This window comes from Nycticebus coucang, chromosome 17 (assembly GCF_027406575.1).
Source record: "Nycticebus coucang isolate mNycCou1 chromosome 17, mNycCou1.pri, whole genome shotgun sequence".
In the NCBI taxonomy this organism is placed as follows: domain Eukaryota; kingdom Metazoa; phylum Chordata; class Mammalia; order Primates; family Lorisidae; genus Nycticebus; species Nycticebus coucang.
The window spans coordinates 83,136,511-83,163,821 of record NC_069796.1 but is presented as its reverse complement, the minus strand read 5'-3'; the positions used below and the strand labels follow the sequence as shown (position 1 = coordinate 83,163,821).

The window sequence follows — 27,311 nt, the reverse complement described above, 5'->3', positions numbered from 1 at the left end:
AAGCACCACCTTCCACCCCCCCTCTGTTTTACTATTTCCCAGTGAGATATAAGACCAAATACATTTACAATAATAGCAAAATAACATCAATTCGCAAAATAACATCAATTTTGGTCAGTCTCTCAAAATTAAGAGGTTGACAAAAGTTATTAATTTTTTAACCTAAAATTATCTTCTTACATATTTTAAATTTAGTCTAAAGGTTTCTCTGTACATAATAAATTATAATCTAACTAAATACATACACAGACTATAATCTTTTTTTTTTTGGAGACATGGTCTTCCTCTGTCCCCCTGCCTAGAGCCCTGGTGGCTGTGAAAAACAGAAATACTGCCATAAATACAGAAAACATTAACTAGTCACTGAGGAGATCCAATTTACAACCCATAGATACAACTCACACAGCTCACTGACATGGTGCTTTACTGCAGCCTCAAACTCTTGAGCTCAAATGATCCTCCGCAGCCTCCTGAGTATCTGGGACTATAACCTCTTGTGACCAATTAAGAAATATTGGCCAAAGGCCACCAACCATGCGAAACTCTGTTCCAGTCAATCCAGTTGTTTCTGTACCCCACTTTCCTTTTCCTGTGCACAAATCCTCTCTTACAAAGCAGCAACAGGGAGACTCTCTAAATCTCTTCTGGTTTGGTGCTGCCCAATTCACTAATGGTTTACTCAAATTCCAATAAACTTTACTCAGATTCCAAGGTGATTCTCTTAATAGGCCTTTGCACCTGCTACTTGGTTCTGGGCTAGTTCTCTACATTGTTTACAAGCAAACCCTTACTCATTCGGAGATGCTCAAGTCATACATCAAACATCTTTGTGGAAACTGTCCCTGTGGTGTCTTCCCTTCCTAAGGCAGAGCCCTTTACATGCTTTCCAATGAAAGGACCTCGCCAAGGCTGGGTTATCGGGGCTGCCTGCTGGACACTGGACAACGGGAAGACAAGCACTTACCTTCCTGGTTGGGAGCAGCCCGCCCCGCTACGCCCTTGCCCACGAGGAACCGTGAGAGAATGGTTCTGTCGGGGCTCTCCAGCCTCCTCTGATCCTCCTTGGGGCCCTCCACCATGGCGCAGAACCGCCTTCGCCTCTCCGGTGAGTTCTGAGGATGCACAAGCGGCCCCGACAGGGCCAGTCATCCACAGGAGAGGAGCCTCTCACTCCCAAACTCCCTGCCTCACCCGCAGTGCTGTGGGCGTTAGACACAGGAGCCCACCTACCGCATAGGGGTGGAAGGCCTCTCGCTTGGCGCGCAAGAAGTTGGAAAGGTTGCCATACTTGCAGAACTCCACGATCACCATGAGGGGGCCTGGAGCAGGCAGAGCAGGACCCAGGGCACGGTGGAGGGTCAGCTCCCGCAACCACACCCCTACTGGCTACCACCCACTCCCCTCCTGCGCCCCTGCCTGCACCTGCCCACCCCAAGCCCAGCAGCCCCCTTCCGCCTGGAGCGCCAAAGCACCCCAAAGGCCTCGCCTTCCCTCCAGGCGTCCCAGCTCTGTACCGTTGGGCTTGGTGCACGCCCCCAGGAGATTGACCACGTTGAGGTGGTTACCGATGTGAATTAGGATTTTGAGCTCTGACATCAGGGCGCGGTGCTCGCTGGCGGTGGCTCCCTCTGGATGGGACACAGAGGCCTCGCATTATGCGCGATTTGCCTGGCCTCTGCCTTAATCGCCCCCCACCCCTTCACCTTCCCGCCGCTGGCTTAGCCAAGGCACTGTCAACACTCTTAGGAGAGTGGGAAAGGGGAGCGCAGGGTCTTCAGGAGGTTTTTTTGGCCCCTCTGAGGCAGAGGATTCCAGTGGGAGTCTGGCTCTGATCCCCTAGGCCTCCCTGTAGAACCGTGGGTGAGTCTTGACTTCGAGCCTCAGTTTCCCTTCCTGCATCACAGTCCCACTGACCCACCCAGAGCCGCTGTTCCTCACCAACTCCTCCCCCCTTGCACCCACTGACCCCACACCTTTCAGCATTTTCACGGCCACGGTGTCACAGACGCTGCCCTTGCTGATGCCAAAAGCTGAGGCTTCTACCACTTTCCCGAAGGCGCCGTGACCGAGCACTCTCCCTGTGGGCAGGGATCCAGTCGCAGGTGGGCCGTATGGGGGTGGGGGCGGAGAGAGGTGGCAGCAGTGGTGACCTGTCTGGAGGGCCAGGAAGGCAGGCCCAGGAAGGTGGCGGGGGTGGGGGTGGGGGGCCTCTCTGCCAAACAGGAAGGGTATGGGGACCAGGAGGGAGAAGGGAGGGAGAGGAGAGGCAAGCGGGAAAGCCCCGCAGGTATGCTAGACCCACCCCGCTCTGAGCAGCAGGCAGTGACCTTGTGGGGCCTGGGAACCGAGAGCCCTGGCTGTGGTTCTGGGGGAACTCAAGCCCAGATGGGCAGGTCAGGCCAGGTGCGGGCCAGGCGGGCCTTCCTGGCACCAGTTCTGAGAATGAAGGGCTTTCAGGCGCTCCAGCCTGCCAAACTCTGCAGCAGCTGAAGCTGCTTCTGCCAGGCAGGGTGTGGTGGGGGCAGGCTGAGTGCTAGCCTCACCGAGGTGCAGCCGCTCCCGGGGGAACTCCCATTGGCTGTGGTCATAGGCCAGGTATTCACACTGCTCTTCCAAAGGCACCTCCCCGGGGTCCATGATGATGGACAGGTAGCCCGTCTTGATGTCTGCGTGCGCCGGCTGGGGGTGGGGGTGGGGACAGCTCTTTGATTTGGCCATACCACTGCGGCTTGGGTGAAACTTAGGCCAGAATGGATGGCACTTCCTTCGGAACTCTCAGTGAAGTAGGTGACAGACTTTTGCACCTTAGAGCCCAGCAGGTATGAATAGGAAGTTTCCCAGGAGACGAAGTTGCTAGGTGAACCAGGATGGGGACCTTATTCTTTCTTAAGGACTGGCCAGATGGCGCAAGAGAGACCCAAGTAGGAGCTGGGGAGAGGCTCGGCAGGGGGAGGAAGCGCTCACCCTCCTCAAGTTACAGAAGATGAGGAGGAGGAGCAACCAGAAGAATACTGCGATGACGCCGGTGCCGACGAGGATCACGATCTCCATGCTGCCTTTATCCTCGGAGCCTGAGTGGGCCGAAAGGGGCCAGTGAATGTGTGAGGGGGAGAGCGTGTACCCTACGGCCAACGCCCTCTGGGTGTATGAGACGGCCGCCAGAAGGCATCCACTGGGGGCGGGAGGTGGGTTGAGCCGTGCAAGGTGGACGCCAGACCTTCCACTGCCACGCTGGCCGAGGAGTTGACGCAGCCCTTGGCATTGCACACGCTGCACAGGTAGCGTCCCGCGTCCTCCTCGCGCACGCGCTGGATGCTCAGCTTTTGGTTTGAGTCCGCCAGGTCGATTCCTGCAGCGGGTGGGGTGGAGATACGAGTTCGGATGGGAGGAGGGGGCTGGCGTTGAGGGCCTCCGAACCCGCCCTTCGCCCGGGCTAGCCTCACTACCAGACTCTTCCTGCAGTAGCCTCTCGTCTTTGTACCACACGATGCTGGGTACGTGTCCTCCGGCTACTAGGCACCGCATCTCCAGCGAGTCACTCACGTTCACCAGGAGGTCGGTCAGGTTCTGCGTGAGCCGAGGGGCTTCTAAGGCTAGGGGCAGGGGTCGAGGGGGAGGTAAGTGGAGCCGCAGTAAGTGGACGGGGCCCTGTTGGCCGGGAACAGAGGGTGGAAGGTTTGCTGGAAGCTGAAGGAAAGTGAGGGTTTGCGTTTAGGGCAGGAGGACTGCGCACCTCCACCGTGGGGTCAGGGTGGGGGACGCTCCTGCAGGGCCCCACTTGTGAAAGAAGCTCCCAGGCCCGTACAGCGTTAGAGGCAAAGCTACAAGCAGCGACAGCTACATGGGAAGCCGGGCCCTTCCCGCCTCACCCTGCACTGACAGGTACTTCTTATGGCAGTGTTTGTCGTGGCTGCGCCTGTCCTGCACCTCGCACACATAGTCGCCCTCGTGCTCCGGTGCCACGTGGGGGATGTTCAGGCTGAGCGTGGCGTGGCGCGCCCCAGGAGCCGGCTCCTCTAGGCTGGCAGCCAGCGGGGTGGCGAACAGGTGCACGTTCTTGCAGTCAAGCAGCAGCGGGTTCCCTTGTGCATCGTGCAGCGTGGACAGATTGAGGCGGTACCAGCGCAGATGCTCGTAAGTGTAGTTGTCTGCTCTGCAGCTCAGACGCACAGGCTGGCCCTCTAGGGGCTCCTCAGAGGGCTCGGATTCGATGCTGAAGCCGTCGGGGATGGCTGGAGAGGGAGGAGAAACCGCTGTGATTCTGCCCCCTGGTGTTTACTCCCTACCCACCTGCTCCTGTGCTGTGATAAAGGGCCAGCTCTCTGAAGTTAATCCTAAGGGGGTCTCTTCCTACCTCTCCTGCTCTCTGCTGGAGGAGCCCAACATGGGGTTCCCCTACCCCCACCTCGAGTCCAGATCATCAGGAATTCCTGCTCACCACACTCAGTGGGGACTTGAGACCACACCCCACCACTGTCCTCTTCTTGAGACCATTTCTTCATTAACTTTTGTTAGCGCTACACTTCCAATTTCCTTGTGTCTCTCTGCCAGTTGTCAGGAGCTTGTGGGCTACCCCCTCCACCCCCCTCCTAGGGGCTCTCTGGCTTTATATCCTGCAGATGCCCTTATCTATATTCCTGGACCAAGGACTGTCCACCCCTGAACTTTTTAGCTCTCCTGAGATCAGAACACCCCCAAATCTGAGTTAATTATGGACCTTCTCCCTAGGGTAAAATGCACATGACACTGCAGGGATCCAGGGCTTGGGTAGGGTGTGGTAGGGAGTAGAGCTGGGAGGAGGTGCCAGAGCATGGACCATCTTTGGGGGAGGTGCCTCCAGGGCTGAGGGCAGAGGGTGCCATTCCAGCACAGTCTCTGTGCTGATGGCCTCCAAATCTATCCTCCCACCCTGACCCAGGGGTCACTCAGGCCCTGGATATCTCTCTTGGGTGCCCCTCAGTCATCAGAAGCTCAATGAGCCCAAACCTGCTTCCTGACCCTGCACTCAGGCCTGTCCAAGGAAGTGGCACTCCCTAGGGGGTCGTCTGGCCACTCACTGGTCACATAGAAGTAGATGAGCCGCTCATCCTGGCCCACCTTGTTGAAGACCACACACTTGTACATGGCAGACACGTTGGCATCCTGGATCACCAGCTTGCTTACAGTCTAGGCAGATCACAGACACAAGGATCCATTTCTCCCTGAGTTCTCATGATCCAGACCCTCTTTTCTACAAGGAGGATGCTGTGGCCACCAGAGTAATGAGGAACGATGAGGCTGTGCCCTGGAGATGATCAAGCTCGAAGACCAGGAATGGTGAGACAGGGAAAAGAGAGGTGCTGTCAAGGGCAGGAGAGAGAGGTGGCTCTCCAGAAAAGCCAATGGATAGTATATAGACAGTAGGCATAGACTGGTGACGTTAGTAGGTCGCACTTGGCAGGACCAGATGTGTGGACATGGTGAGGAGCGGCCAGGAGCCAGCCTGACAACTGGGTCAGTCCAAGCTAGGGTTAGAATTCAACCTGTGGTCATAGCAAGGGGCCAGTCACTTCTAGACAGGCTCAGGCTGTGGCCTAAGGTTGGTCACTCTGTGAGATCTTTGCAATATGCCCACACATCAGGGCTATTCACAGCACCTCTCCAGGGTAGTGAAGAGGGCTGGGGGTGGGGTCCTGGGCTTCCAGAGAGACTCTGGCTTCAGCAAGTAGAAAGCTTGAGATACAGGGGAGGAGAGAGGGATATCGGCCCTGCCTACCATCCAAAGACCACCCCCCATCCCCCAGCTGGGCACTTCCTGGCCAGGCCTGAAACAGGAAGAGGCTCTGGAGGTGTGTAGGAAAACAGGAAGTGACTGTAGGAAGTGGGTGCCTTTGTTCAATGTGTCCCCCCTTCTCAGCATTGCCCACGGGCTGGTCCAGTGGCTCTGCAGCCTTCAATAGAGACCTAGACAGCCCCCAACCCCGTCTGCTCCTAGCCTATGTGTGGCTGAGGCCATGGCCTGACCAGGCAGCCTTAGACCTCAGCTTTCTTGTCTGAAAAGCAAGGGAGGTCTGGCTCTCCATCCACATGCAGTCAGGGGAGCTGAGGCCCAGAGACTACAGACAGGTCACTGACTTGCAGCTCTGGCTATTCCCAGAGCTCTGCAGGCCAGGTGGGAACTGGGAGTAGGCAGAAAGGCCCCTTCCCACTTCTACTGTTCTTCTCCCTGGCCCCTCAGTGGCATGGCTGGCCTGTACCTTATTCTTCCCTTCCACAAACTCATTCCAGGTGTCCAGGCTCTCGATGGGGTTTACGGCATCCTGTGTGGTCACCTCCTTCCAGTCGTGGCACTGTGGCATGAGGTCCCGCTGCTGCCGCCAGCTGTGGATCCAGGAGGGGCAAGGGCAGATCAGGGATCTGGGAGGCCCACATGGAAGGGTGAAGGTGTCCAGACTTTGTCATACTCAGAGTCATCTTCTCACACACTGGTGGGTAAGGCTGGCCCTCAGGCCTGGGCAAGTGGGGTGGGGATTGTTTTTGGAGCATTGCCTGCCCCCTTCATGCCAAGGGCCTGACAACCCATCCTGCTCAGGCTGCTAGACACGGTCTTCCTGTGCTCACCAGCCCTCATGCACCACTCTGATCCACTTCTCTTGTGTCCCTTCGTGCAAAGACCACCCTGGGTCTGCCCACCCAGTTCACTCAGGGCAGCACAAGTCCCCACTCTCTTTCAGAAGAGGTCTCTGCCTGACCTCTCCTCCTTGTCCTTTAGGAGCTGTCCCCTCCCTCTGGACTGTGTGCATCTCCAGCACTTTTGGTTTCCTGTTGGATGGGTGTCTCAGGACCCTGGTGAGCAGGGGGGTTTGGTTTGTCTCTAGTGGAGGAACAGAGTGAGGCCCCCGGGCCTCCATCAGTTGGTACAGAGGATAATGGTGGGGCATCAGAGCAAAGCAAATTTGGAGGTCCTGGCTGTGACCTGTATACAGACACCCTATGAGTCCTGGACATTTTGGGCTGTCTCAGGCCCCTAGGCCAACCCTACTGAGAATGAACATGCTGGAGCCACAGCCCCGCTGCCCTGTTTCCAATCTGGGGTCCTGGCTTCTGGCTTGACACACTAGGATCTCTTGCTAAAAGACAAACCTGAGCCATCATTCTCTTGCTCAAAGACCTTCACTGGCTCCCTAGTGCTTTCAAGATGCCTGCCTACCATGGCACTCTCCTCTCCAGTCCCCTGATTGTCTAAGTGTTCTTTCCAGCCTATCTGTCCTGTTGATGTCCACCTCAGTGAAGGGGAAGCATAGCTCAGCAGTTGGGTGGGCTCTGTGGCTCACAGCTATGATGTTGGTAAGTTGCCTCCCTTCTCTGACCCTATTTCCCCATGTGTAGGGGGTGGCGTGAGCACTGCCCAGATGAGCAGAGTGTGTGAACATGCTCAGTGTGCCATGGGGCTCAACACTAACCCAGGTTGGCCTGCCCAGTGCTCAGAGGCATATCCTTTGGTTCTCTCCAGATGATGCAATGGGTATCCAGGGGACTTTGCTTTAAAAGGAGGTGTTAGGGCAGATCCCTGAGTCCAGCCCAGTCTGCTGGTGGAGAGTGATACAAGGGAGGGTCTCAGTCTTATTCAGGTGAGGTGAGGCTGGGGATTGGCTACAGCTGAAATTAGTGTCAGGGTTCAAATTCAGAGTAGGGCTCTGGAGAGGAGGATGAGCAAGGCTTGGACAACAACAGGGCTGGGAAGTGGGTTCAGCAGGGTTGAGGTTGGGGCCCAGCCTCTGCAATGGAGGATGATGGGCCGGAGCCACACTCACAGGCTGCGCTGGGCAAACGTCTTGCAGGGTGTCCAGGGTCGCCAGCGCCACTGGACACTGAGAGGTGGGGGCACCCCGTAGGCGGTGCAGGTGAGGGCCTGGCGGCTGTGGCGGGAGTAGATGCTGGGGGAGGAGGCCTCCTTCTCATGGATGTGGGGGGGCACTAGGGGCACAGAAGGTGTTGGTTAGCGGCCCCCAAGCCACGCCCCCACCTGCCTTCCCTCTTATTCTTAGCCCCACCCACCATTCACTACCAGCTCCAGACTGATGTTGCGCCTCAGGCCAGCTGCAGAATTCCACAGGGCGAGGGTGTAGATGCCAGCACTGGCCTCTGTCACCTCCTTGAGCACCAGGGCATGTGGACTGTGGCGTCCAGATACTGCTTTTCTGTCCTTATACCTAGCCCAGGAAGCTAGTTCAGGGGGCTATGTGGACTGCGTCCCAGCCCCACGATGCACTCCCAGTTCCCCCAACCAGGATTCATTCTCAGGGGCAGGAAGCAGGAGAGTGGCCAGGTCAGAGAGAGTGGCAGTGGATGCTGGTCTGGAAGTGAATGGTTGAAAGTCCTGGACATGTTCTCCAGGCCCAACAACCCAAGGTCTGCAACAGCACCTCTGGCCTCATGTTAAAACATCATCCGTCATCCCATCAGTAGCAAGGTGACCGTCACTGTTTGAGACAGCTGCCTTCTCTCTGCCCTGCCTGTGGTTGTGGGTCTGGACAGCCAGGGTCTGAGTTTTGGTCTCAGGAACCCCGTCCTCTTTCTCACAGGCTACATGGAGTGAAAATGTAGTGCCTACAGAGCTCTCTGCCCCTACCCCTGAGCCTCCCTGAGCTCCCCAGGTGATGGACTCACTGCGCCCACAAGACATTTATTCCTGTGAGTGGGAATCTGCATGGCTCCCTCCACCTTCATTTGGGCTGGAGTATACAGCTTTCCTGCCCATCCTTATGCAGTGGCCTGGCTCCACCTGGTCTGCACCCAGCCCACATGCATCACTACAGTGGGTTTCACACATGCATCTGCTGACCGTCCATCCCCCACACTGAGCTGGAAGCCCCCCACTGGCAGGTGCTCCATGGATGTTTCTGCACATGTGAGTAAGTGGATGCCCCATACTCCAAACGGCAGCTGCCTCTGTGACCTGGGTTTGGAAACTGTTTGAAGACCATCCTTTCTTGGGCAGGTGCCTCTGCTGGGTGTGCTAAACTGGGGCTGCTGCAGTGTGGCCCAAAGACTAATAGTGAGGGGGCTGCAGGGGTCTGCTCTCAACTGTGACACCCCAGCCAGGACCCTACCCAGAAAGGATGTGACTGGCCTGGGGTTGCATAGTAAGGCAGAGTAGAGCAGAGGTGGGCTGTGCTGTCTTCCCAGTACTGGTGCGCTTGCTGGATCTGTGACCCTAGGCAAACCCTATAACTACCAAAGCCTCAAGTGTCCTCATCTGAAAAGTGGGGAAATGCAATGCACCCTGAAGGGAGTGTGAGGTCTAACTGGCATGTAGTGTCAGCACAGTGCTGGGCACACTGAAAGTGTTCAGGAGCCCAGGCTCAGCCTGCCTGTGTGTTCTCCAACCTTCTACCCATTCACTGACTCACAACTGTCACACAGTGAGCCACATGAAGGGTGGGTGCCTGTGGGGCTGTGGTGACCATGAACAACCCAGGGCAGGTGACTCAGATGGGTGCTTCTTAGAGACAGGTGTTGCCCAAGTGAGAAGAGAAGGTCTGGATAGGGTGGGAATGTTCCAATTCCAGTGGAACGCTGTGCTGAGGACAGCCAGCTACCTCAGGATTGGGCTGGACTCTGGAAGCAGCACAGCTGGCCACCTACCGACAGTAGGTGCGGTCCTGCCGGCCTTGGAGGGCAAGGGACAGAGCCTAGGTATCTCTAGGAGCCGCACCTGTGAGTGAAGTTCCAGGCTGCCTAAGTACCCTCAGGACCCTGCCCTGTATTGCACCAGGTGCCTCCATGAATCCCAAAGCCTGTGTCCTCAGAGGGAGGGTCCCACCAGGCCCCCCTAGGAGCAGCCTGTTTCCTGGCTCAGGCTGTAGACACCTGAGGCCTCTGCTTTCTTTTCACCAAAGTTGCCGTGCCAGAAGGGAGGTGCCCAGGCTAGAAGGGTGAGGCTCCTGGGGCTAGCTGGGCAGAGACCCCTCCCAAGGGGCTGGGGCTCAGGCAGGAATGCCCTTCACCTATCCTGGGCTCTGCTTCCTTGTCTGTGAAATGGGGACTTGGACTAGAGTGTGAGCCTTGAGTTGACAAGGTTGAGTTGCCGTGTTGACTGCCCAGACAGCCTGAGAGTGCATAGGAGAGGTGCCCTCCAGAGCCTGCAGGGAGCAACCAGTGAGGGCAGCACCATCAGAGGGGTCCCGTTCCTGGGCCTTGGAACACCCCAGGGGAAGGCTCACCCTCTCAGCTTGTACTCACTGTCATGCCGGGAGGCCCAGCCCAGGGCTGCTCTACAACAATGTGTTAAACCCCTGCGGCATGTCCACATTTCTGGATAGGAGAGTTCTGGAAGCGGCAACCTCATTGGAAGGAGACCCAGGGAAACTCAGCCATTGCGGCAGGGCAGACCCTAGCATTTACTCAAGTGAGTACAGGTGGGTCTACCTGTCAGAGCCTCAGAAAGCAGTAAAGCCCCACACCATGCCACAACATCCATGCACAGCAGAAGCCAGTGTTTAACTTTAAACGTTCCACAGGTTGGCAGCAATCTAGGTCAACCTTCCTTCTAGCTATAATATCATACTCTGTGCCTGTTACTTTGGGACTCTCCTCAGAGAGGGTCCCATCACTATCAATATTAATATAGGCCTGATGGAGAGGAACAGGTCCCCATGTGGTTGGTCAGCATGCAGGCCTGATGGAGAGGCCACTGCCCTTCTTACCGGTAGGCCTGGCAAGGTAGTGAGGGGAGGGGAGCCAGGGCTGTTACCATTGGAACTCTGGTGGGGGGTACGCTGCCAGCTTCACGGGAAGCTTCACCAGCTCATCTCCTGCCGTGGCCTCCAGGATGGGTCCCTTGAGCCACTCAACGCTGATGAAGGGCTTTTCTGGCAGACAAGAGGCATCCTTGTAAATCCAGGGCTGACCCATCACTGACCAAGGATTCCCAGCCACAGGCCATGCGGCCCTGGCAGCCAGATGCCTACAAACTGGGGTTCACCCACTGTGCCATTCGCCGTGGGAGCTACGCGGTTCCTCTGCTCACACCCCGCTTCCCTCTGGCTGGACTCCCCATACTCTGGGCCCACACTGCACAAGGATCCTTGTTCCTTAGGCTTGATGACACCTGATCCCCCCAAGCCCATGCTGGGCATGATGTCCCTAGCCGCAGGCTGTACCATGCACGATCACCTCGGTGCTCTCCCAGAATCGCTGCACGCCGTTGTTGGCCTCACACACGTATGGGCCCAGGTCGTGCTGGCTGACGTTGAGGATGGTCAGGATGCTGGAGAGCTCTGTGTGCGTCTGCTGGGAGCGCCGCTCAGGCACCCACTTCCCCCGCTCTGCCTGCCACATCCAGGGGAGCCCAGGGTCAGTACATGGGCTTCAGCAGAGCTACCCCACCAAGGAACATGCCCCAGCCCAGCCAGCAGTGGCTCTGGAGACCTTGGACCCAGACTCTTGAGTTTTCCTTGGGATGGAAGACCTTCCCTGTCAGACTAGAGCCCCTGGGTCTGCATGTCCTCCACACCAAGGTGTGGTCAGTGATGGGGACTCCTGGGGACAGGACAAGAATGCGTAGGAGGAAGATGCTCTGGCAGGGCTGCTGACCTCACCTGCTTCCCTGGATAGTCCCAGTCAAAGGTGACACCTGAGTTGAACTCAGCCCATACAGTGCAATTCAGGACCAGCTTCTCCCCGACTAGCAGCTCCAGCGACTTCTTGGGGAACAGTTGGATGTCATAGAGCTCGTTGCCTGGTGACACATGCACAGTGACTCCCCTGCCCTCCCAGGACACTGTACACATGGACACCCAATGCACACAGAACACAAGGTGTCAGGCACCTGAGACCAGCACGTCAGTGACAACACTGTTACTGGGAATTGCGGTGGATCCCACTACTCCTCCCAGGGCATCAGAAGGGAGCACTAGGTGAGGACAGCTCCTACCTGTGATATGCACGATGAAGGGGTTGGAAAGGAAGTCCTGGCCGCCCCAGGTGGTCTCACATTGCAGGTACAGGGCATCTCGCAGTAACGGTGTGGGCACCCGCATGCCCTGCCGGTCATCCCACACCACCTCCTGCCCATCTGGCCATAGTACTGAGCTTTGCTAAAGGGACACGGTCACTGTCAGTGCCTGGCTGCCCCCTTCCTCCTGGCTGGGATAGGAGGGTGGGGTTCCAGGGTATGGGTGGGGTTGTACCGAACGAAGTGTGATGTTGAGGCCGGGGATGGACACCCGGCAGGGCACCCACATGGAGTCCTTCCTGTTGACCAGGAGTGTGTCGGGCTTGTTGATGAACGGCTGTTTGAAGTCTGTGGAGAGGGAGCCAGAGTCAGTGGGGAAAGGACAGTGAGGGTGGGGGAGGCAGTGGGCGGCCCTATGGGGCTGGGCAGTGCTGTCCTTGCCTGCTGGCTACCCTCCTGAGCAGGTGAGGTCCCCTTCTCTCCTCCTGCCAGCCCAGTGTTGGTAGGCTGGGGATGGGAGTCAGGTGCCGGCCCTCCCCGAGGACCCTACCTGAGTCCAGCCTGCTGTACTCACCCTGGCGGCCTCACCTCTCACGAATACGTAGGTGCTGGCGGCTGTGGTGCCCTCGATGCGGGCCTTGATGTACTTGTAGTAGCAGCGGTAGCTGCCCGTGTTGTTGGCGTGTGCCTCGTGCAGCAGCAGAACCTTGCAGTAGGGCCTGGTGTCTGTGCCCTCACACTCTCTCACGACCCCTGTGTCCTCGCTGTCCTTGTCCTCTGTAGCCAGTGTCTCTTGTGACCCTGGCCAGGCCCACTCTAGGGGGTGCTGCCCCCTGGCAGAGGATGGGAGAGGTCAGGAGGGGACCTGGCTGTAGCCCAGGGGGCACGATCCCTGAGGGGCCTCCCTCAAGGGCAAAGCCTATGCTGGTCTCACTGCAGGATGGAGCTGCCCAGGCCAAGGCATTCCCTGTGACCCCCAGGCATCAACCTGACTCCTGTGGCTATAGGTGGTAGGCTGGCCTGCAGAGAAGCCAGGCCTTGAATCACAACCAGTGCTGAGGGCAGATACCATCTCTGGGGCTCAAGTGTGCAGGTCTGGGGGCAGTGAACGGTGTCTGGGGTGGGGTGGAGGGTGATGTGTGCCAAGTGAAATGCTGAGTGGGGGGGGAGTGTGGGTGAGGCCAGAGAAGGGCCTCCAAGCATCCACACCCTGGGAGGGGGAGCCCTGCACAGCCTTGAGGCCACTCTGCCCGGGAAGGAGCTGCCTTCTGGGCCTTCGGCCACCACCTCCAGGCTTCTGCTGCCTCCCTGGCTTCCAGTGAGAGGGACCCAGTACCTGCAGGAGATGGACAAGCTGTCACTGGTGTCGATGACATGCACCTCCTCCGTGATGTTCAGGGTTGGGGGTGTCATGGAGTAGCCGCTCACCAGACCTGAGAGTGGAGACAGGTCAGCATGGTGCTGGGTCCTGTTCACACGATGGCATCAGGCCCAGGCAGACCTATTGTGCTCCCAGGGCAGCACCAGCCTCCAGACCTCAAGACAGCCAGTAATCTCCGTAGGCTGACTCCTTCCTGCCCCTACAAGTGATCCCTGACTGTGGCTGGACTGAACACCAACCTCTGGCCCCATGAGCTGAGATACTGGCACGAAGGAGAAGGGTAGTGGTAGGTCTACAGCTCTGCCTGAAGGGCCCCTGTCTACCCTGCCAATGACCTCGCCCTCCTCAGGTCCCAGGGTATCCACCTTACAGTTCTTCTCTGACTCAGCATGGCATGGGGCCCCTGGCTGCCCTGCCTCCTCTGGGTTCCCGGGTCTCCCACCAACCTCCTGGGGCTTCCTGAAGGGCTCCTCTAACACACACACACCCTGCCTCACTTGGGTGGAAAAGCACCCTTGTGTCTGATGGCTGTAGGCTGAGTGGGGCCAGGCCGCTGCCCTCCAGGACCCCAGCGCTGCTGGCCCTTAAGCTCCTGCCCACCACCCTCCTCCCAGGTATATGTGTGTATGCGTGTTGATTGGTGTGGGTCTCTCTGTGAGCATCGTATCTGTGGTGTGCATGTGTGTGCCTACCAGGGGTGTGTGTGCAAGTGTGCAGGTTGTGTCTTTCTGACATGCTAGTGTGTGTATGTGCATGAATGTTGGGGGGGTGGGATCCCGGTGGGGGTGGGAGCGGGCCCTGGGGGAGGTCTGGGCTTGGAACTCTGGCAGATGCATCCTGCCAGGACCATCCTGAGACAACAGGAAGGGAGGGCTTCGTGGCCAAAGCCCAGGGCTGCGTCCTGTCTCTCCCCCCAAGTCCCTGTCCTCTTGGGAGGGGCTACAGCCCACTATTCCACCCCAGCCCCTTCTAGGCCCATGGGCCCAAATGGGGCAGCAGAAGTCCTTCCCAGTCTTATTTCCTGAGGCACTGGGATCCTGCCATGCAGCTCAGGAGGTGGAGTGGAACCTGGGGAACCCCACAATAGTTGGGGGATCCTAAGCCAATCCAGAAAGTGGGACAGGACAGTATGCTTTGCACACCACGATCTTGTGCCAGCATCATGTGGACAACATAGCCACCTGCCAGTGGCTGCTTCCCACCCCCTACTGGCTCCTTCCCTCCTGGCTAAAGCCCTCCAGACACCCTGCATGGTGAGCCAGAGCTGGAAGGCCCTTACCAAGCATCTGGACCCACTGCACAGACAGGGAGACTGAGGCTCCTCATCTACCCTCAGAAGGTAGACACTCCCCTAGTTCACTGCTGTGACTCTCACAGTCTTTCCTTTGCTTAACCCCAGTGAGCTCCTCCTCACTCTCAGGCTAATGACCTGGCCTGAAGTCAATACTGCCCTGGGGATCCAGGTGGGGGTGGCCATGAGCTCTGGGCCCCATCCTCTAGGACAGTGCCCAGCTGTCCTGTGCCTGACAGCAGGCCTGGGCATTTGCAGACCCTACCTTGCACTCGGGGGCTGCCCCGAGAGGAGGCTCCCCTCAAGGCAGTGGGGGGCCAGGAAGGAATCTGGGAGGGCACCTCAGAGCTGAGCTTCGAAGGAGAAGTGGGTTTTTTTCTGGGCACTGCAAAACCAAAAGGGCCATGCCAGGCAGAAAGAGAGCTGTTAAGTATGTGGGCACCTGAGTGGAGGGTGGTCTGTCCTTGGGGCTACAGTAGAGGGAAAAATGACAGGTGGGGACTGAAGTCCTCCCCATGGAGATGAAAGGACTTTGCCCTCCCAATGGCCCAGCAAGAGGTCAGGAGAGAGGCCAGGCCGATGGTGCCCTCACTGGGGAGAGAGCACCCTATGTTGAAGTCTGGGTATTGTGCTGGGGCCCAAGAAGGCTGCAGCCCCTTCTAGGAGGCACACATCTGGGCACACACCTACAGGCTCCAGATCTGTGGACATTGTCACCCCAGCTTCCTTTGGTGGCTCCCCTTTGCTCCCTAGACACAGTAGGGCAGGCTCAGCTTCCAGCTTCTGGTGGTTCTCTCTCTCCTCAGCTTCACCTGAGAGGCACAGGGCCTCGCCCCATCCTCCTGGAGTGCAGGCTTTTTCCTATCTCCAACTTTGCTCATCCCTTTGCCTGGGACATCCCGCCTTCCTTCCTTCCTTCCCTCTTACAGATGGCCCTTACCATCACTCATCTGGTTGTCCTTGGGCCCCTGCTAGGACACTTGACTGAATTGTGGATGGGTGGCTGGGGCTTCCTCCCTGGAGGCATCCCTGCATTTATGCAGGACCACCCGTCATGCTTGCCACCTCTCTGTGCCTATCCAGGCAAGCTCTCCTTTGTCATGGTGTGCCCTGACTTACTCCAGTCCTTTCATCAACCTAACCCTGGGGCCCGGGATCAGCAAAATTTGCTGCAGACCTCCCTGCCTCTCTGAATGTCCCCTCTGACCAAGCACTGCCATGGTGTAGTTACTGCCCTCCACCCACCCCATGAGGGCACAGCTCCTACATCCCTCCTTCACACCCCCACATCATCCCCTACGAAGCACCATTCTCTACCCACTAAAGCTGTCACCATGTCACCAGCAGCTCTCCTGGTCACTTCCCCTAATTCCTGTGATCTAGCTCCTGGCCACTGTCCCCTCCCCATGACCTCAGCATCCTTATGAAGACTCGCCAGCACCCTGGCCTCGGCAGTCCCACTCTCCTCTCCGACCAGCCACTCCCTTCCACGGGCATGCCCTGGATCCCACACCCGTCTCCTGCGGTTCCCCACCCTTTTGGCCTGCAGCAGCTCCATTCCACAGCCCTACCCCAAGCCCCCACTGCTTCCTCTTGTTACTGCCTGTCCTGGCCTCTGGTCCTGCTTATGACACCATATGTTCAACATCACAGCACAAAGCCCGCGCACTGGCTGCTCCCTCTGTTTTCTTGTGTGCAGACGTGGTTCAGGGTGCGCCTTCCGCCCTCACTGTCGGCATGGACAAAGCAAAGCCATCAGATGTGAACACCTCATCCCCCCCACACCCAGCCTCTGACATTCCTGCTCCCAGAAGCAGGCCCTTCCCCACTCTGCTGATCCCTTTCTCTTCTACCATGGATAGTCTTTCTCTGGGGGGTCATCTCCCACACGCCTAGCCACTGCCTCTTTCCCTCTCCTTCTTCCTGGCTGTGGCTCTGTGCCTGCCCCTCCCTCACAGCCCCCATCCACCCCTGGGGTGCAGCCCACAGCCACTGAGAACCAGGGGCTCAGGGCAGGGAGCGTGTGTGAACCCCCAACATTCAGTGCTGCTTCTGTCTCCTCCACTGCCCTCCTGAACGTCTACACACCTCCCAAGTCTCTGTCTCTAGCCCAGATCACTGCTCTCAACTCCAGCATTGAGGATCCAGCTGCCACTGACTTAGACACCTGAGTTTTGCATTTCCAAAGCTAAACTGCAGACTCAGACTCCCCTTCCAGTATCACTGAAAGTTCCTCTCTCATTAGCTCCTGTTCCGCTAGCTCCTCCCACCCCAGCCCATATGTCCACCACCAAAGCCTGTCAGGCTCTTCTGCGGGGGCTGGCACAGCCAAATTAACCCCAAGTGGCCTCCTGGCCCTGCTCCTGCCCTTCCCCAGGCCTCTTCCATGCAGTTGTTAGTGATGTTTTTTGCTCAAATCTCATTAGTGACTTCCCACTGCACTTTCAGGAAAACCCCAACCCCACCTTGTCCCCGCCCACCTCTGCACACCCTCATGGTGCAGTCTGGCCTTCTGTTCATTTGCTCCAGCTGCCATGGCTTCTGCTGTGCTGTGCCCTCATGGCTGGCTTCTTTTCACACTCAAGCCTCAGCTTAGATGTGACCTCTCACCCCCACGAAACAGTTTCTTCATCTCAGCCTCCTGACTACTTGTTTCATCCTTCCTGTCACAATTTGTAATTATTTGTTTATTTAAGTAATGTTTGTACATATCCCCCATTAGGCAGTGAGTGGGTAAGGTCCAAGACAATTATTTTTTTTTTTAACCCCACTTCATGTCTAGCGCAGCACCTGGCATAGAAGAAAGAGTCAGTAACTACTTGTTGAATTAATAAGTGAATGGATAGATGAAGTTTGGATGAATAGATGGACAGATGGGAGGAAGAATGAATGGACAGACATATAGGCAAAAGGATGGATGAATGGGATGAGGGATGAATGAGTGTGATGGATGGATGTATGGATGTATGGATGGATGTATGGATGGATGGATGGATGGATGGATGATGGGTGGATGGATGGATGATAGATGAAGAACAGATGAATGGATGGAAGATGGATAAACGAATAGCTGGAAGAAACAGATGATGGGTAGATGGATGGATGGGTGATGGGTGCATGGATAAATGAATGATGGATGGATAATGGGTAGAAAGATGGATGGATGGATGGACAGACAGATGAACAGATGTATGGATGGATGGGTGGCTAAATGAACCTGTGAGGTCTTCCTTTTGGTTGGAATTGTGTCAGGCCCTGTCATTCCTTTGGGAAAGATGCTTCTAGTCTTAAAGGATGGGCTCCTGAGTGACTGTGTGAACCTCAGATTGATCAGTAGCCAGAGCAGGTTTGGGCCTGAGGCCTGCCACGTTCACAGTCTCCATGACTGCCCAGCCCCCACCTGCAGCCCTGAAGAAGGTGCATCCTTCCTGCCTGGCTGTTGTCTGTCTTCACTGTCCTTCCCTTCCCGCAGCAGGAAGTGCTGTCATCCTGGCCCCTGCCACACTCCCCCTGCTTTCCTGTTCCTGGCCTGGGAACTGACTTCTTCCTTCCCCCGGCCAATGTGGCCCTGGCCACCATGGCTGCAGTAGAGTGGAGCAGTCAGGCCAGGCGCCGGGCCGAGGTCAGCAAGGCCAGAGTGCACACCTCCTCTCCTTAGTGCTGTCAGCAGCCCCAGGACACCCTCTGGCCTTGGGCTACGGGAACCCTGGTGTCAGCCATAGGCACAGCAGAGAGTCCTGCAGCCTCCCTTGGGGTAGCACCAGCACCCCTCTGGGAGGGACAACATGCTGAGGGATTCGGCGGGTTAGGCACTGGCCATGAGCCAGGCAGGGGGTAGCCAACCAGTGCCTCCTTTGATCCTGTCAACAGCCTGGGAGGGAGGGAGGAATCTATAGTCTAGTCATCAAGTGAGGAAACTGAGGCTCCCAGCCAGTCCCTGCCATGGGCCAGGCTGCCTTCCAAAAGCAGAGGGCAGAGGTCCTCAGAACAGAACCTGGACCTATTCCTCCTCTTAGTCCCCAGCTGGAAGCCTCAGAGACCCCCCATAAGCAGGAGGGTCCATTCAGGAAAGCATATGGCTGCTTGCACCCCCAAGCCTTAGCTGTCCTGCCACACACCCCATTTCTCTCTCATCCTGTGTCTGGCTCCATGACCTGATGGGGTACAGGCAAAACCCTTTAAACCACCCACACTATTTTTCAAAAGTATCTTTCCTGAGAAATTGAGGGACAACCCATCCAAATGCAGGAAGAGCTGCTACAAGAGAGTGACATCCCATGGAGGTCTGAGTCCATCCCCCTCCTTGACACTAAAACTGCTTGCCCTACGTCCTTGCTCTGCTCTATACAGGGGTCATGTGTTCTCTGCAAATCCTCACTAGGCCCACCTGCATAGGATTTAGGGACGTACTCCAGGGTGATGGAGTGCATCACCCTTGCAGTGCAGAGGGGTGAGGTCTGGTGGGTGGTTTCTGGGGAGCTAACTCGAGACTGATTGCCAAGCCCACTGGGAATGGCTGAGTATAGGTGCTGGTGTAGAAGGGGAAGGGAGGCTGCCTCAGGAGCCCTTGCTTGTTGGCTCTCTTTCTCCATCCTTGAGCACTGCCACCCTGAGCACTGGCCTCCCTACCTCCCCAGCAGCCTCCTCTCTGCGTGGGCTGTGCCCTCTGTCCCTCCACCCTGCCCTGCCCTCTGTTCCCAGCCAGCTGCCGCTCTAACTCCAGGGCCTGTGCTGCTGGCCCTGATGCCTGTGGCTGAGTGCATCACCTCCATCCTGACTGTGACCACAGCACATGGAGGGTCTGTGTACTCAGGTGGCTCCTGGGGCTGGGATATGATTGGCCCGTGGCTCTGTCCCCTGCCATGGCCACCCTGGGCCTGGCTCCTCTTTGCCCTCTCCCTGGAGTGCCTTGGAAGATGGGGGCTATGTGGTCGTCATGCCAGTTGGACCCACACTCTCTGGAGCAGCTATGCTCAGGAGGACAAAGGCAGCTGAGGGCCAGGTGGGGAATCGCTGGACATTGGTCTTGGGGCTGGGCCAGGGGACATGTGCACCAGCACCCTCTCTCTTTCCTCCTGAAGCCAGGCCTGTGCAAAGACCTGGTAGGAGGCAGCAGGGGTGTTCTGTCCTAGAGCCCACCCTGACCTGGTGGGCAGTCTCTGTGCCTCCAAAGCTCAGAGAGCTGTTGGTTTCCCACCCCCTACCCCTGCGGGCCTGAGATGGCTGGGGTGGGAGGGGATGTTCCCAGAGTATAATCAAGGCTGCCTTGATTACATGCATTCTGGTTGTCTGGCCTTGGACAAGCCACTTCTCTCTAAGCTCCAGTTTTCCCACTTGTGAGATGTAGACTGTCCCTAGGATCTCTGGGAACCAAAGACCACAAATAACATGACAATACATTAAGTGCCACAGCAAGAGTAAACTGTTATTGGTTTAGGTATGCTGGGTGTAACCCTGTCTCCTGATTGCTATGTGCTTGGCTTGCCACAGCTTCTGTGTTTCACTGTGACCCTGTGCCATGGTCAGAGCAGGGCAAAGAGGTCAGGAAAAGCCTCACTGATGGAGGGGTTTGTGTGAGCTGAATGGGTTCTGTAGATCGAGTAGGAGCTTGCTAACCCAGAAGGAGGGCAGAGGAATGTGTGCAAAGGCAAGGGTGCCAGTGGCCTGGGGCTATCAGGTAGGTGGAGCAGATGGAGCACAGTGTGGGGTGATGAGGCCACAGAAGGCCCAAGTCACAGGCCCGTCACTGCATATACTCTCTCCTCTTGATGGTGGCACACCTGGGCTTACCTCTGTGCTGTTCTATCAGCCCTGACAGCTCTCCTAGTGGACCTGGGGACCCCAGCCCTCAAACTCAGACCACACCCAAGACCAAGGAGGACAACTGGAGCTAAGGAAAACATAGCTGTCCACTCACCACGTGAGCAAGTACCAGTGAGAACATCATTTTTGATGCTGGCAAGGCCATGGGGAAACAGGCACCCACACAGTAATAGTAAAAAAAAGTCCAGACCCTTTGACCGCCAAATTCTGCTTATACCAATACATCCTGTTAGAACAACAAGAGCAAATGCGTACTTAGCACTTTCTGTGTGCAGTACAGTCTCACGCACTCTGTACATGTGACACACCTTTGCATGCCCCCAAAACAGACTCTATAATTGTCAGTATACAAATGAGAAAACCAAGGCACACATAGGTTAACTCACCCGAAGTTAGATTACTATTAAGACAAAGAGATTATCTTTTGGAGACAGGATTAGGGGAAGGTACTGTTTACTCCCCAGATGTCTACATTGTTTGCATTTCTGCAGTAAACAGAAAGTAAATGTAAAGGCCTTTAGCGTATCAAACCATCGTTCTTCTATCAGCCCTGGAAATGCTGCTGTCTTTCCCCCTAGAGGGGTTGTCCAAGTGGCGGTTACCCCACCAAGGCTTTCCTGACCTCATTAATCCTTCAGAGCCCACTGCACCAAGTCATGTCCATTCTCAGAGCTGAAATGTGCTTCGTAGATTGAGCAGGAGTTTGCTGGTCAGGAGGAGGGCAGCAAGGGTAGACGGAGTCTGAGCACTTTATCAGTCTCTCTGCCACCCCCTGGGGCTGCTCCAGCCTTGAAAACTCTGCCTTCCACATGCCATCGATCTGGAATGGTCCTGCCCTCCCACCCTCTGTCATCTCAGCCCAGTGTCAACTCCCCACAGTCCACGCTGAGCTTCCCGTCTCAGCACTCCTGCACTTTTCCGTAGCTCTGTGTAGTGACTGGCTTATTACATTTGACAATTCCTCACTCGATTCAAGGACAGGCCTTTGTTTGTCTTTTCATCCCCGTTATTCCCAGCACTGGACATGGCCGGTAATTGACCAGTGACTGGCTTTGAGGATCCAAGAGACAAAAAGAACACCACATAATGGGTGGGCAGGTGTAGGTGGCAGGGAGAGACATGGTGGCACCTGGAATGGTGGGGATTCCATGCACTGAGGGGACAAATGGGGTGAGGGAGGGACCTGGGTGAAAGACAATGCAACTGCCTGTGGCATGCTGCTTTTGAAAGGTCTCTGGGACACCAAGGAAAAAATGTCCAGGAGGTGGTCAGAAGTTTAGGTCCCTACCTGCCCACTCTTCTAGGGGTTTCCCTGGGGAATGTGGATAACTTGCTCACTATGCCTGCCCTTCCTTTCCCTGCGGTCCCCACAATCTCTGGGGCCAGACACTAGACACCTATCATCTCCCTTTAATGAGCCATTTCACCCCGGCATCTAGCCCCTAGTGAGCCATTCACTCTTTTTTTTTCTTCCAGTTTTTGGCCAGGGCCGGGTTTGAACCCCCCACCTTTGGCATATGGGACCGGCGCCCTACTCCTTGAGCCACAGGTGCCGCCCTGAGCCATTCACTCTTCTGACCTTAATTTCCCAATCTCCAAAATGGGTGCAATAAGATCTGTGTCACAAAGTTAAAACCTGTACAGTTTGATTAACTATTTTACACTGAGGGTGGCTCACTGTTAGATACTCTAAGTGTGTGCACATTTGCACACTTGTTTATTACAAATGAATCTCCATTTGGTAGCACTTAGGCTAGCTTTGAGGACAGTGCTTTGAGCTGGATGAGGATAGGGTCTTCCTCCACATCACCTGAAAGCCTGGGTTCCATGCTCCTGGGGGCACACAGTGAACAAGGTTGAAGGCTCCTAGTAGCCAAGGCCCCCACTTGGAATAGCACCCACTTCTGCCTGGTGTTCTCAGCAGGCTTCTAAAGGGCCCATATGGAGCAGAGGAATGGCCCTGGTCTGGGGTTGGGGTGTACAGTGGGTGAGGCTGGGTGGATGTGGGATTAGGGATGACCATGGACTCCTGCACAAAGAGCCTGTACCACTAGCCCAAGAAGCTATGTTTATATTTGGGGAGCCATTTGGAAGCAGAGCAGTCCCTTGGGGCCAGAATGGAGGCAAATTTCTGAAGATGCTGGAAGCAGGGAGAAGCTGGGCAGGTGCTAGACCTGTTGAAAACATGGGCTGCTTGAGTAGCCAGTGAGGATGCAGACAGGGAGGAGGGGACCCTAGCAGATGCTGAGAGCTCCCTGTGCAGGGCAGCTGTAGTGTTGTCAGCTGTGCCAGGCAGTTGTCCTGGCTTCCCGGGGGTCAGGGCTCTGCTCCCCAGCCAGCAGGACAGTGGTGTTATCAGACAGCCCAGCTGGCTCAGAGGTGGCCCCCCAGTGCTGCTAAATCGGGGCCACTAGCTCCTGCTGCAGGAAGAGGGAAACGCAGGCAGGATGTCCTCTTTTGTGGCCGACAAGTCCTTTCCCATGAACCCCTGCTGACCTCACCAGCCACGTGGCGGGGCTCCCCCACTCGCCACTGGACCTACGACCTGCACCCGCCCAGACCTGGCCTCAGGCGAGGTTGGCTGGGCCGAGGGGCCCCAGGGGCATGCCTGGTGTCCATCCCATCCTGCTCGGCACCCTGCGCCTCCTCCAGCGATGGATGGCCGCACCTTCCTGCTCCCAGACTTGTCCCCTCAGCATGACCGGAAAACTGAGATCCCAGAGGAAGCCAGTGTCTGAAAAGGATCGAAACTCAGGAATCCCTGGCTCCAGCTGGACATGTTGGCTGCCTCTCACTCGGAGAATGGCTTAAGGAGTGTAAGAGGCTCTCTGAACCTTTCTTGTCTACCCTCCACTTTGAGGGGCATCTTAGAGGACCATGGGGGCATAGCTAGCCCCTGGTGGAGAGAAGCAGAAGCCTACCCTGTGGAGGAAAATACCCAAGCAATAGCAGGAGGGATGTAGGCTAGACACAGAAAAGAACTTCCTCCTCACAATTGAGACTCCACTTAGTTTCTCTGAGTTCCCTGACTCCTCCCTGCTCCATCACATTCAAGGGCTCCCAACTTTCCTCCTTCTTTATTTGGCCTAGTTGCATCAGCTGGGGTCTCCCAGGAAATTCTGCTGGATGCTTCCACTTGGAGGCCATGCCTCCTCTTCCCAGGGTCCCCATTTGACAAACTATCTCATAATCCACTGTGTTTGCTTGAGCCAGAGCCCAGGTACTCTCATCCCTCACCCATCTACCTCTGCTTTATCTCCTGCATTTGTCCCTGGTGCCTGCCCTCTGGATAACAGCCTCCTTGCTGCTGTGGCCCTTTCCCGTGTTCTGTCTCCCCGGACCACCCCTGCACCCCTCCCAGGCTGTAGCTTCACCTGACTACTCATCCACATTCACCATTTGGACTGTCCTGCTCTGGGCCTTTCCTTCCTGTGTAGCTCATAGCCACTCAGCTGGGCCTCACTGAAGCCACAGAGCATTTTCCTCTGTAGGCTACACACATCTGATGCCATGTCTGTGTTCCTGCAGTCTGCCACTTGGGAAACCCCTGCAGGATGGGGCAGGTCCAAATCCCGCCTGGGCCACCCTGAGCAAACACTGTAGCTCACAGCTTGCACAGAACTGCAGTCTCTTTCCGTGGGTTGGGGTGTCCGGTGGGGAGTTGGCCAGACAGTCCACTTGTCACACTTCACACCCCCTTTGGAGCCTGGCCATGTGGACACTGTGCTCTGTGGGGCAGCAGGGCTCCTTCAGCTATGTTGGCTCCATGCCTCAGGCTTGGTGGGTGTGTGAGAAGCACCTTCATTTGAGTCCCGCAGGCACTGAGCTGGGGCCAGAAGGTCCACAGGAACCAAGGGAGGTGGGCTCAGCCTCCAGGTCTTGCCTGCACTGACCTGCATCCGAGTCTTATCCCCACACACTGTCCCCATCTGGGCCCGGTTAAGGGCTGGGATAAGTGTGATGGAGATGGCCATGTGTGACCGCCCACAGTAAGGACCATGTCCCCTGACTAGCCCAACCCAGCTGCCCCGCAGCCTCTGCTTCCCCTGATATCCCGGAGCTGGCAGCCTGCTGTCTAGGGGTACCAATGGCCTCTCTCTAGATGAAGCCCCATAAGCCATTTGCCATTGGCCCTCTCCACAGGGACACTGGTGGAACAAGATTGTGGAGCTGGACTGAGGTTTGAGCTTTGAAGTCCAGCCCAAGCACACATAGCCCCCACAACCTCAGAGGTGTTTCCACCTGCACCTCTGCTATGCATTGGGAGACTGAGATGCAGGTAGAAGGGAGGGGACACAGCAAGGACTTTAAGGGCAGAGCAAGGACAAAAGTCTGGTTCTATGACCTACAGCACACTTTTGAGGGTAGCCTCAGGGTCCCCAGGCCTCTTACCTGCCTCCCCCCCGCAGTGCCTTAACTCCTGACTGCACCTGAGAGTTTATGCTTCTGTGGTAGTAGCCCCCCTCAGGCTGTGGCTCTCAGGCTCCACCCCAGCCCAGCAGCAAGTGGAGCAAGGTGCAAGGGTCGGGGAGGGTTGGTCCCTTTCTTCTCTGGCATCTCCCTGACAGCCACACCCAGGGCCAGCCTGAGACACCCGCTGCCCCATGGCTCCGCACTAACACCCTCTCTCCCTTCCCTCCATAGTCTGGTTTGGTAGAAGCCACCTGTATACAATGCAGGGAACAACCCCACCTCCCTTCACTCCTCCACTTCCCACTCTGCTCTGCCTGGGAGCATTAGGACTCTTTACACCTGCAGAAGCTTCCCTGCCTCCCCAGAAGCCCCCTTCCTCTCTGGCCCCCGCTGTAGAGTCCCCTCCTGAACTGTGCTCTGCTTCCTCTCTAGCAACCCAACGCTGCCTCTTTCCTGAGCCTCAGGCACTACACCCAGCTGTCCATCCAAAGTCTCCACGAAGTGGAGGTTTTCCCATTCCTCACCTTCCCTGTCCAACTAGGGCCCTATTCACCCCTATCCCACATTCATCCAAACACATAGTTCACTCAGCAAACACATAGTGAACTCTTGTGAGAGCTCAGCCCTGAGCCGGCTATAGGCAGGAGAGCAGAGAACAGCCAAGGGCAGCACCTTGATCAGATCTGCCCAACTCAGAGGCCCAGACAGATGTCTTCCTCCCTGTTTCCCAGGTTCAGCCACACCTCCCTACCCTCCCCTGTCCTCAGCCCTTCAGCCTGTGAAGGTACAGGGTGAGCAGAGAGTGGGGCATTTTTTAATCCCTTATGCCCTCGCTGGGGATCTTGGGGGGGTAATTATGATATCCTTGGTCTAAGCTTCCCCATGGGTAAAATGGGTCTAACACTCCATGTGAGAATTAGAAGAGATGAAGTGTGCAAGCTAGTTATCAAGGTCCCCATTCCTCCCCTCAAGCCTACCAGCACTCCTCCCTCAAAGACTGGGGGCCTATGAGCCCTCCTCCCACTTTTTGATTTCCAGGGACACAGAATCCTGTGTGCACCGCCGTCTCCCCTTCTCACTCCCCATGCCACCTAGTCCCTCCGCCTCCCCTCTCCCACCGTCTCCTCCTCACTGTCCATAGTCCCTCTTTCCAACCACACGACCCCCACCTCAGGTGTGGGTGTCTCCACGCCAGAGCCTATTTCCAGCACAAACCTAATCCTGACTCTCCTGCGCTTAAGACATCTTCGCCGCGGCTTTTGCCTTATGGTCCCATCTTCTTATTTGGCCCTTAGTCCAGGAGGCCTCTTCTGTGATACTGATGGCGGGACTCAAGATTTGCCTTAAGGTCCAGCATGCACCTGCTCCCTCTCCGCGGACGGCGCCCGCCTCAGGCGCGTGGAGGACCTGAAGCCCCCGCCCGGAGTCCCTGCTCGGAGCGCCCTCTGGGGGACCTCCCGCACAGACCACAAGCGCGGACGAGAGGCGTCGGGAAGTGCGCACCCAAGTTCGGGGCCGGGCCGGGCTTGTAGCCTCTGCGCTGGGCAACAGTCTCCGCTGCGCTCGGGTCCCGCCGAGGAGTGCGGCGCGCGCAGGGAAGCGAGTAAACGGAGGATCCGGGTTAAGGATACAGCCCGACGGGGCCGGGCTTCAAGAAAAACGAGCCACAGACGGAGCAGCGAAGTCGGGCACCCCAGGACTATCTCTGCGCTAAGGCGCAGCCTGGCTGCCTAGTCCCTGACCCGGCTGCAGTTCCCGCCCGTCCTTTCCTCATCCCGGCGGTCCTGGGTTCCGAGTCGGCGTGCTCCATCTGGCGTCCGCCCCCCCGGCTCCCGGGCCCCGGTGTCCCTAGCCAGTCCCCGGTCTGCGCGGTCCCACCACTCTCCCCAAGAACGCAGTTCTCCCTTCGCTTCCAGTTCCGCCCCGGGGGCGGGCTCACCGTGCTCACCGTCGAGGAGACCGAGGCAGAGCCACAGGCGCAGACACAGCGCGGCGCCCCGTTGCATCTCCGGCCGCTTCGGCTCGGGTCGGACCTGAGTGGCCGAGGCGGCTCTGGGCTGGGAGTGCGAGCGCGCGGCGCGGCGCGGGCGCGCGCGGGCGGGGCCGGGGCGGGGCCGGGGCGGGGCGGTGGGCCGGGGGCGGGGCACAGCGGGGGGCGGGCCAGGGGCGCCGGAGGCCGCCCAATACCTCTAGGTCCCTCCCAGCCGGCCCAAGGAAGGTCCAGTCTGGGGAAGAATTGTACCCACTCGGCATAGCTGGCGTCTAGGGTGCTCGCCTTCCAAGTCAGCGGCGCCCTTCAGCTCTCCTGGGCCGCTGTGGGCGGCCAGAGGGCGCAGGTAACGGAGCGTCCTTGTGCGCTGTGAAGGGAACAGAGCCTAGTGGGCAAGGGAGGAGAAAATGTGGCAGCTCATACTTTTCTGTAATTTCTTAAATTAGTAAATACGTTAAGAGTAAGCAAAAAAAAA

The 27,311-nt window shown here is 57.0% G+C and overlaps 1 protein-coding gene across 5 annotated transcripts in view; it reads right to left on the bottom strand.

Moving 5' to 3' along the window:
- The window catches only part of FLT4 (fms related receptor tyrosine kinase 4), a 52,971-nt gene extending 26,059 nt beyond the window's left edge, over window positions 1–26,912 (bottom strand). Inside the window, exons 1-21 of one of the 5 annotated variants that reach the window (XM_053566978.1) lie at window positions 26,795–26,912; window positions 13,275–13,371; window positions 12,527–12,771; window positions 12,174–12,286; window positions 11,918–12,080; window positions 11,583–11,722; window positions 11,145–11,313; window positions 10,736–10,853; window positions 8,038–8,192; window positions 7,794–7,956; window positions 6,237–6,360; window positions 5,058–5,166; window positions 3,870–4,232; window positions 3,447–3,593; window positions 3,218–3,349; window positions 2,965–3,071; window positions 2,544–2,679; window positions 1,974–2,078; window positions 1,515–1,628; window positions 1,231–1,319; window positions 965–1,112 (exon numbers count right to left, since the gene is read on the bottom strand). In XM_053566978.1, the coding sequence (XP_053422953.1) occupies window positions 965–1,112; window positions 1,231–1,319; window positions 1,515–1,628; window positions 1,974–2,078; window positions 2,544–2,679; window positions 2,965–3,071; window positions 3,218–3,349; window positions 3,447–3,593; window positions 3,870–4,232; window positions 5,058–5,166; window positions 6,237–6,360; window positions 7,794–7,956; window positions 8,038–8,192; window positions 10,736–10,853; window positions 11,145–11,313; window positions 11,583–11,722; window positions 11,918–12,080; window positions 12,174–12,286; window positions 12,527–12,771; window positions 13,275–13,371; window positions 26,795–26,852 (2,995 nt within the window). In that variant the 5' untranslated portion in view covers window positions 26,853–26,912. Of the gene's footprint in view, window positions 1–964; window positions 1,113–1,230; window positions 1,320–1,514; window positions 1,629–1,973; window positions 2,079–2,543; window positions 2,680–2,964; window positions 3,072–3,217; window positions 3,350–3,446; window positions 3,594–3,869; window positions 4,233–5,057; window positions 5,167–6,236; window positions 6,361–7,793; window positions 7,957–8,037; window positions 8,193–10,735; window positions 10,854–11,144; window positions 11,314–11,582; window positions 11,723–11,917; window positions 12,081–12,173; window positions 12,287–12,526; window positions 12,772–13,274; window positions 13,372–26,015; window positions 26,695–26,785 lie in introns of those variants that run through there. The other 4 variants (XM_053566977.1, XM_053566980.1, XM_053566979.1 and 1 more) reach the window with 4 other exon arrangements.
- Between the last annotated feature and the right edge of the window lie 399 nt (window positions 26,913–27,311).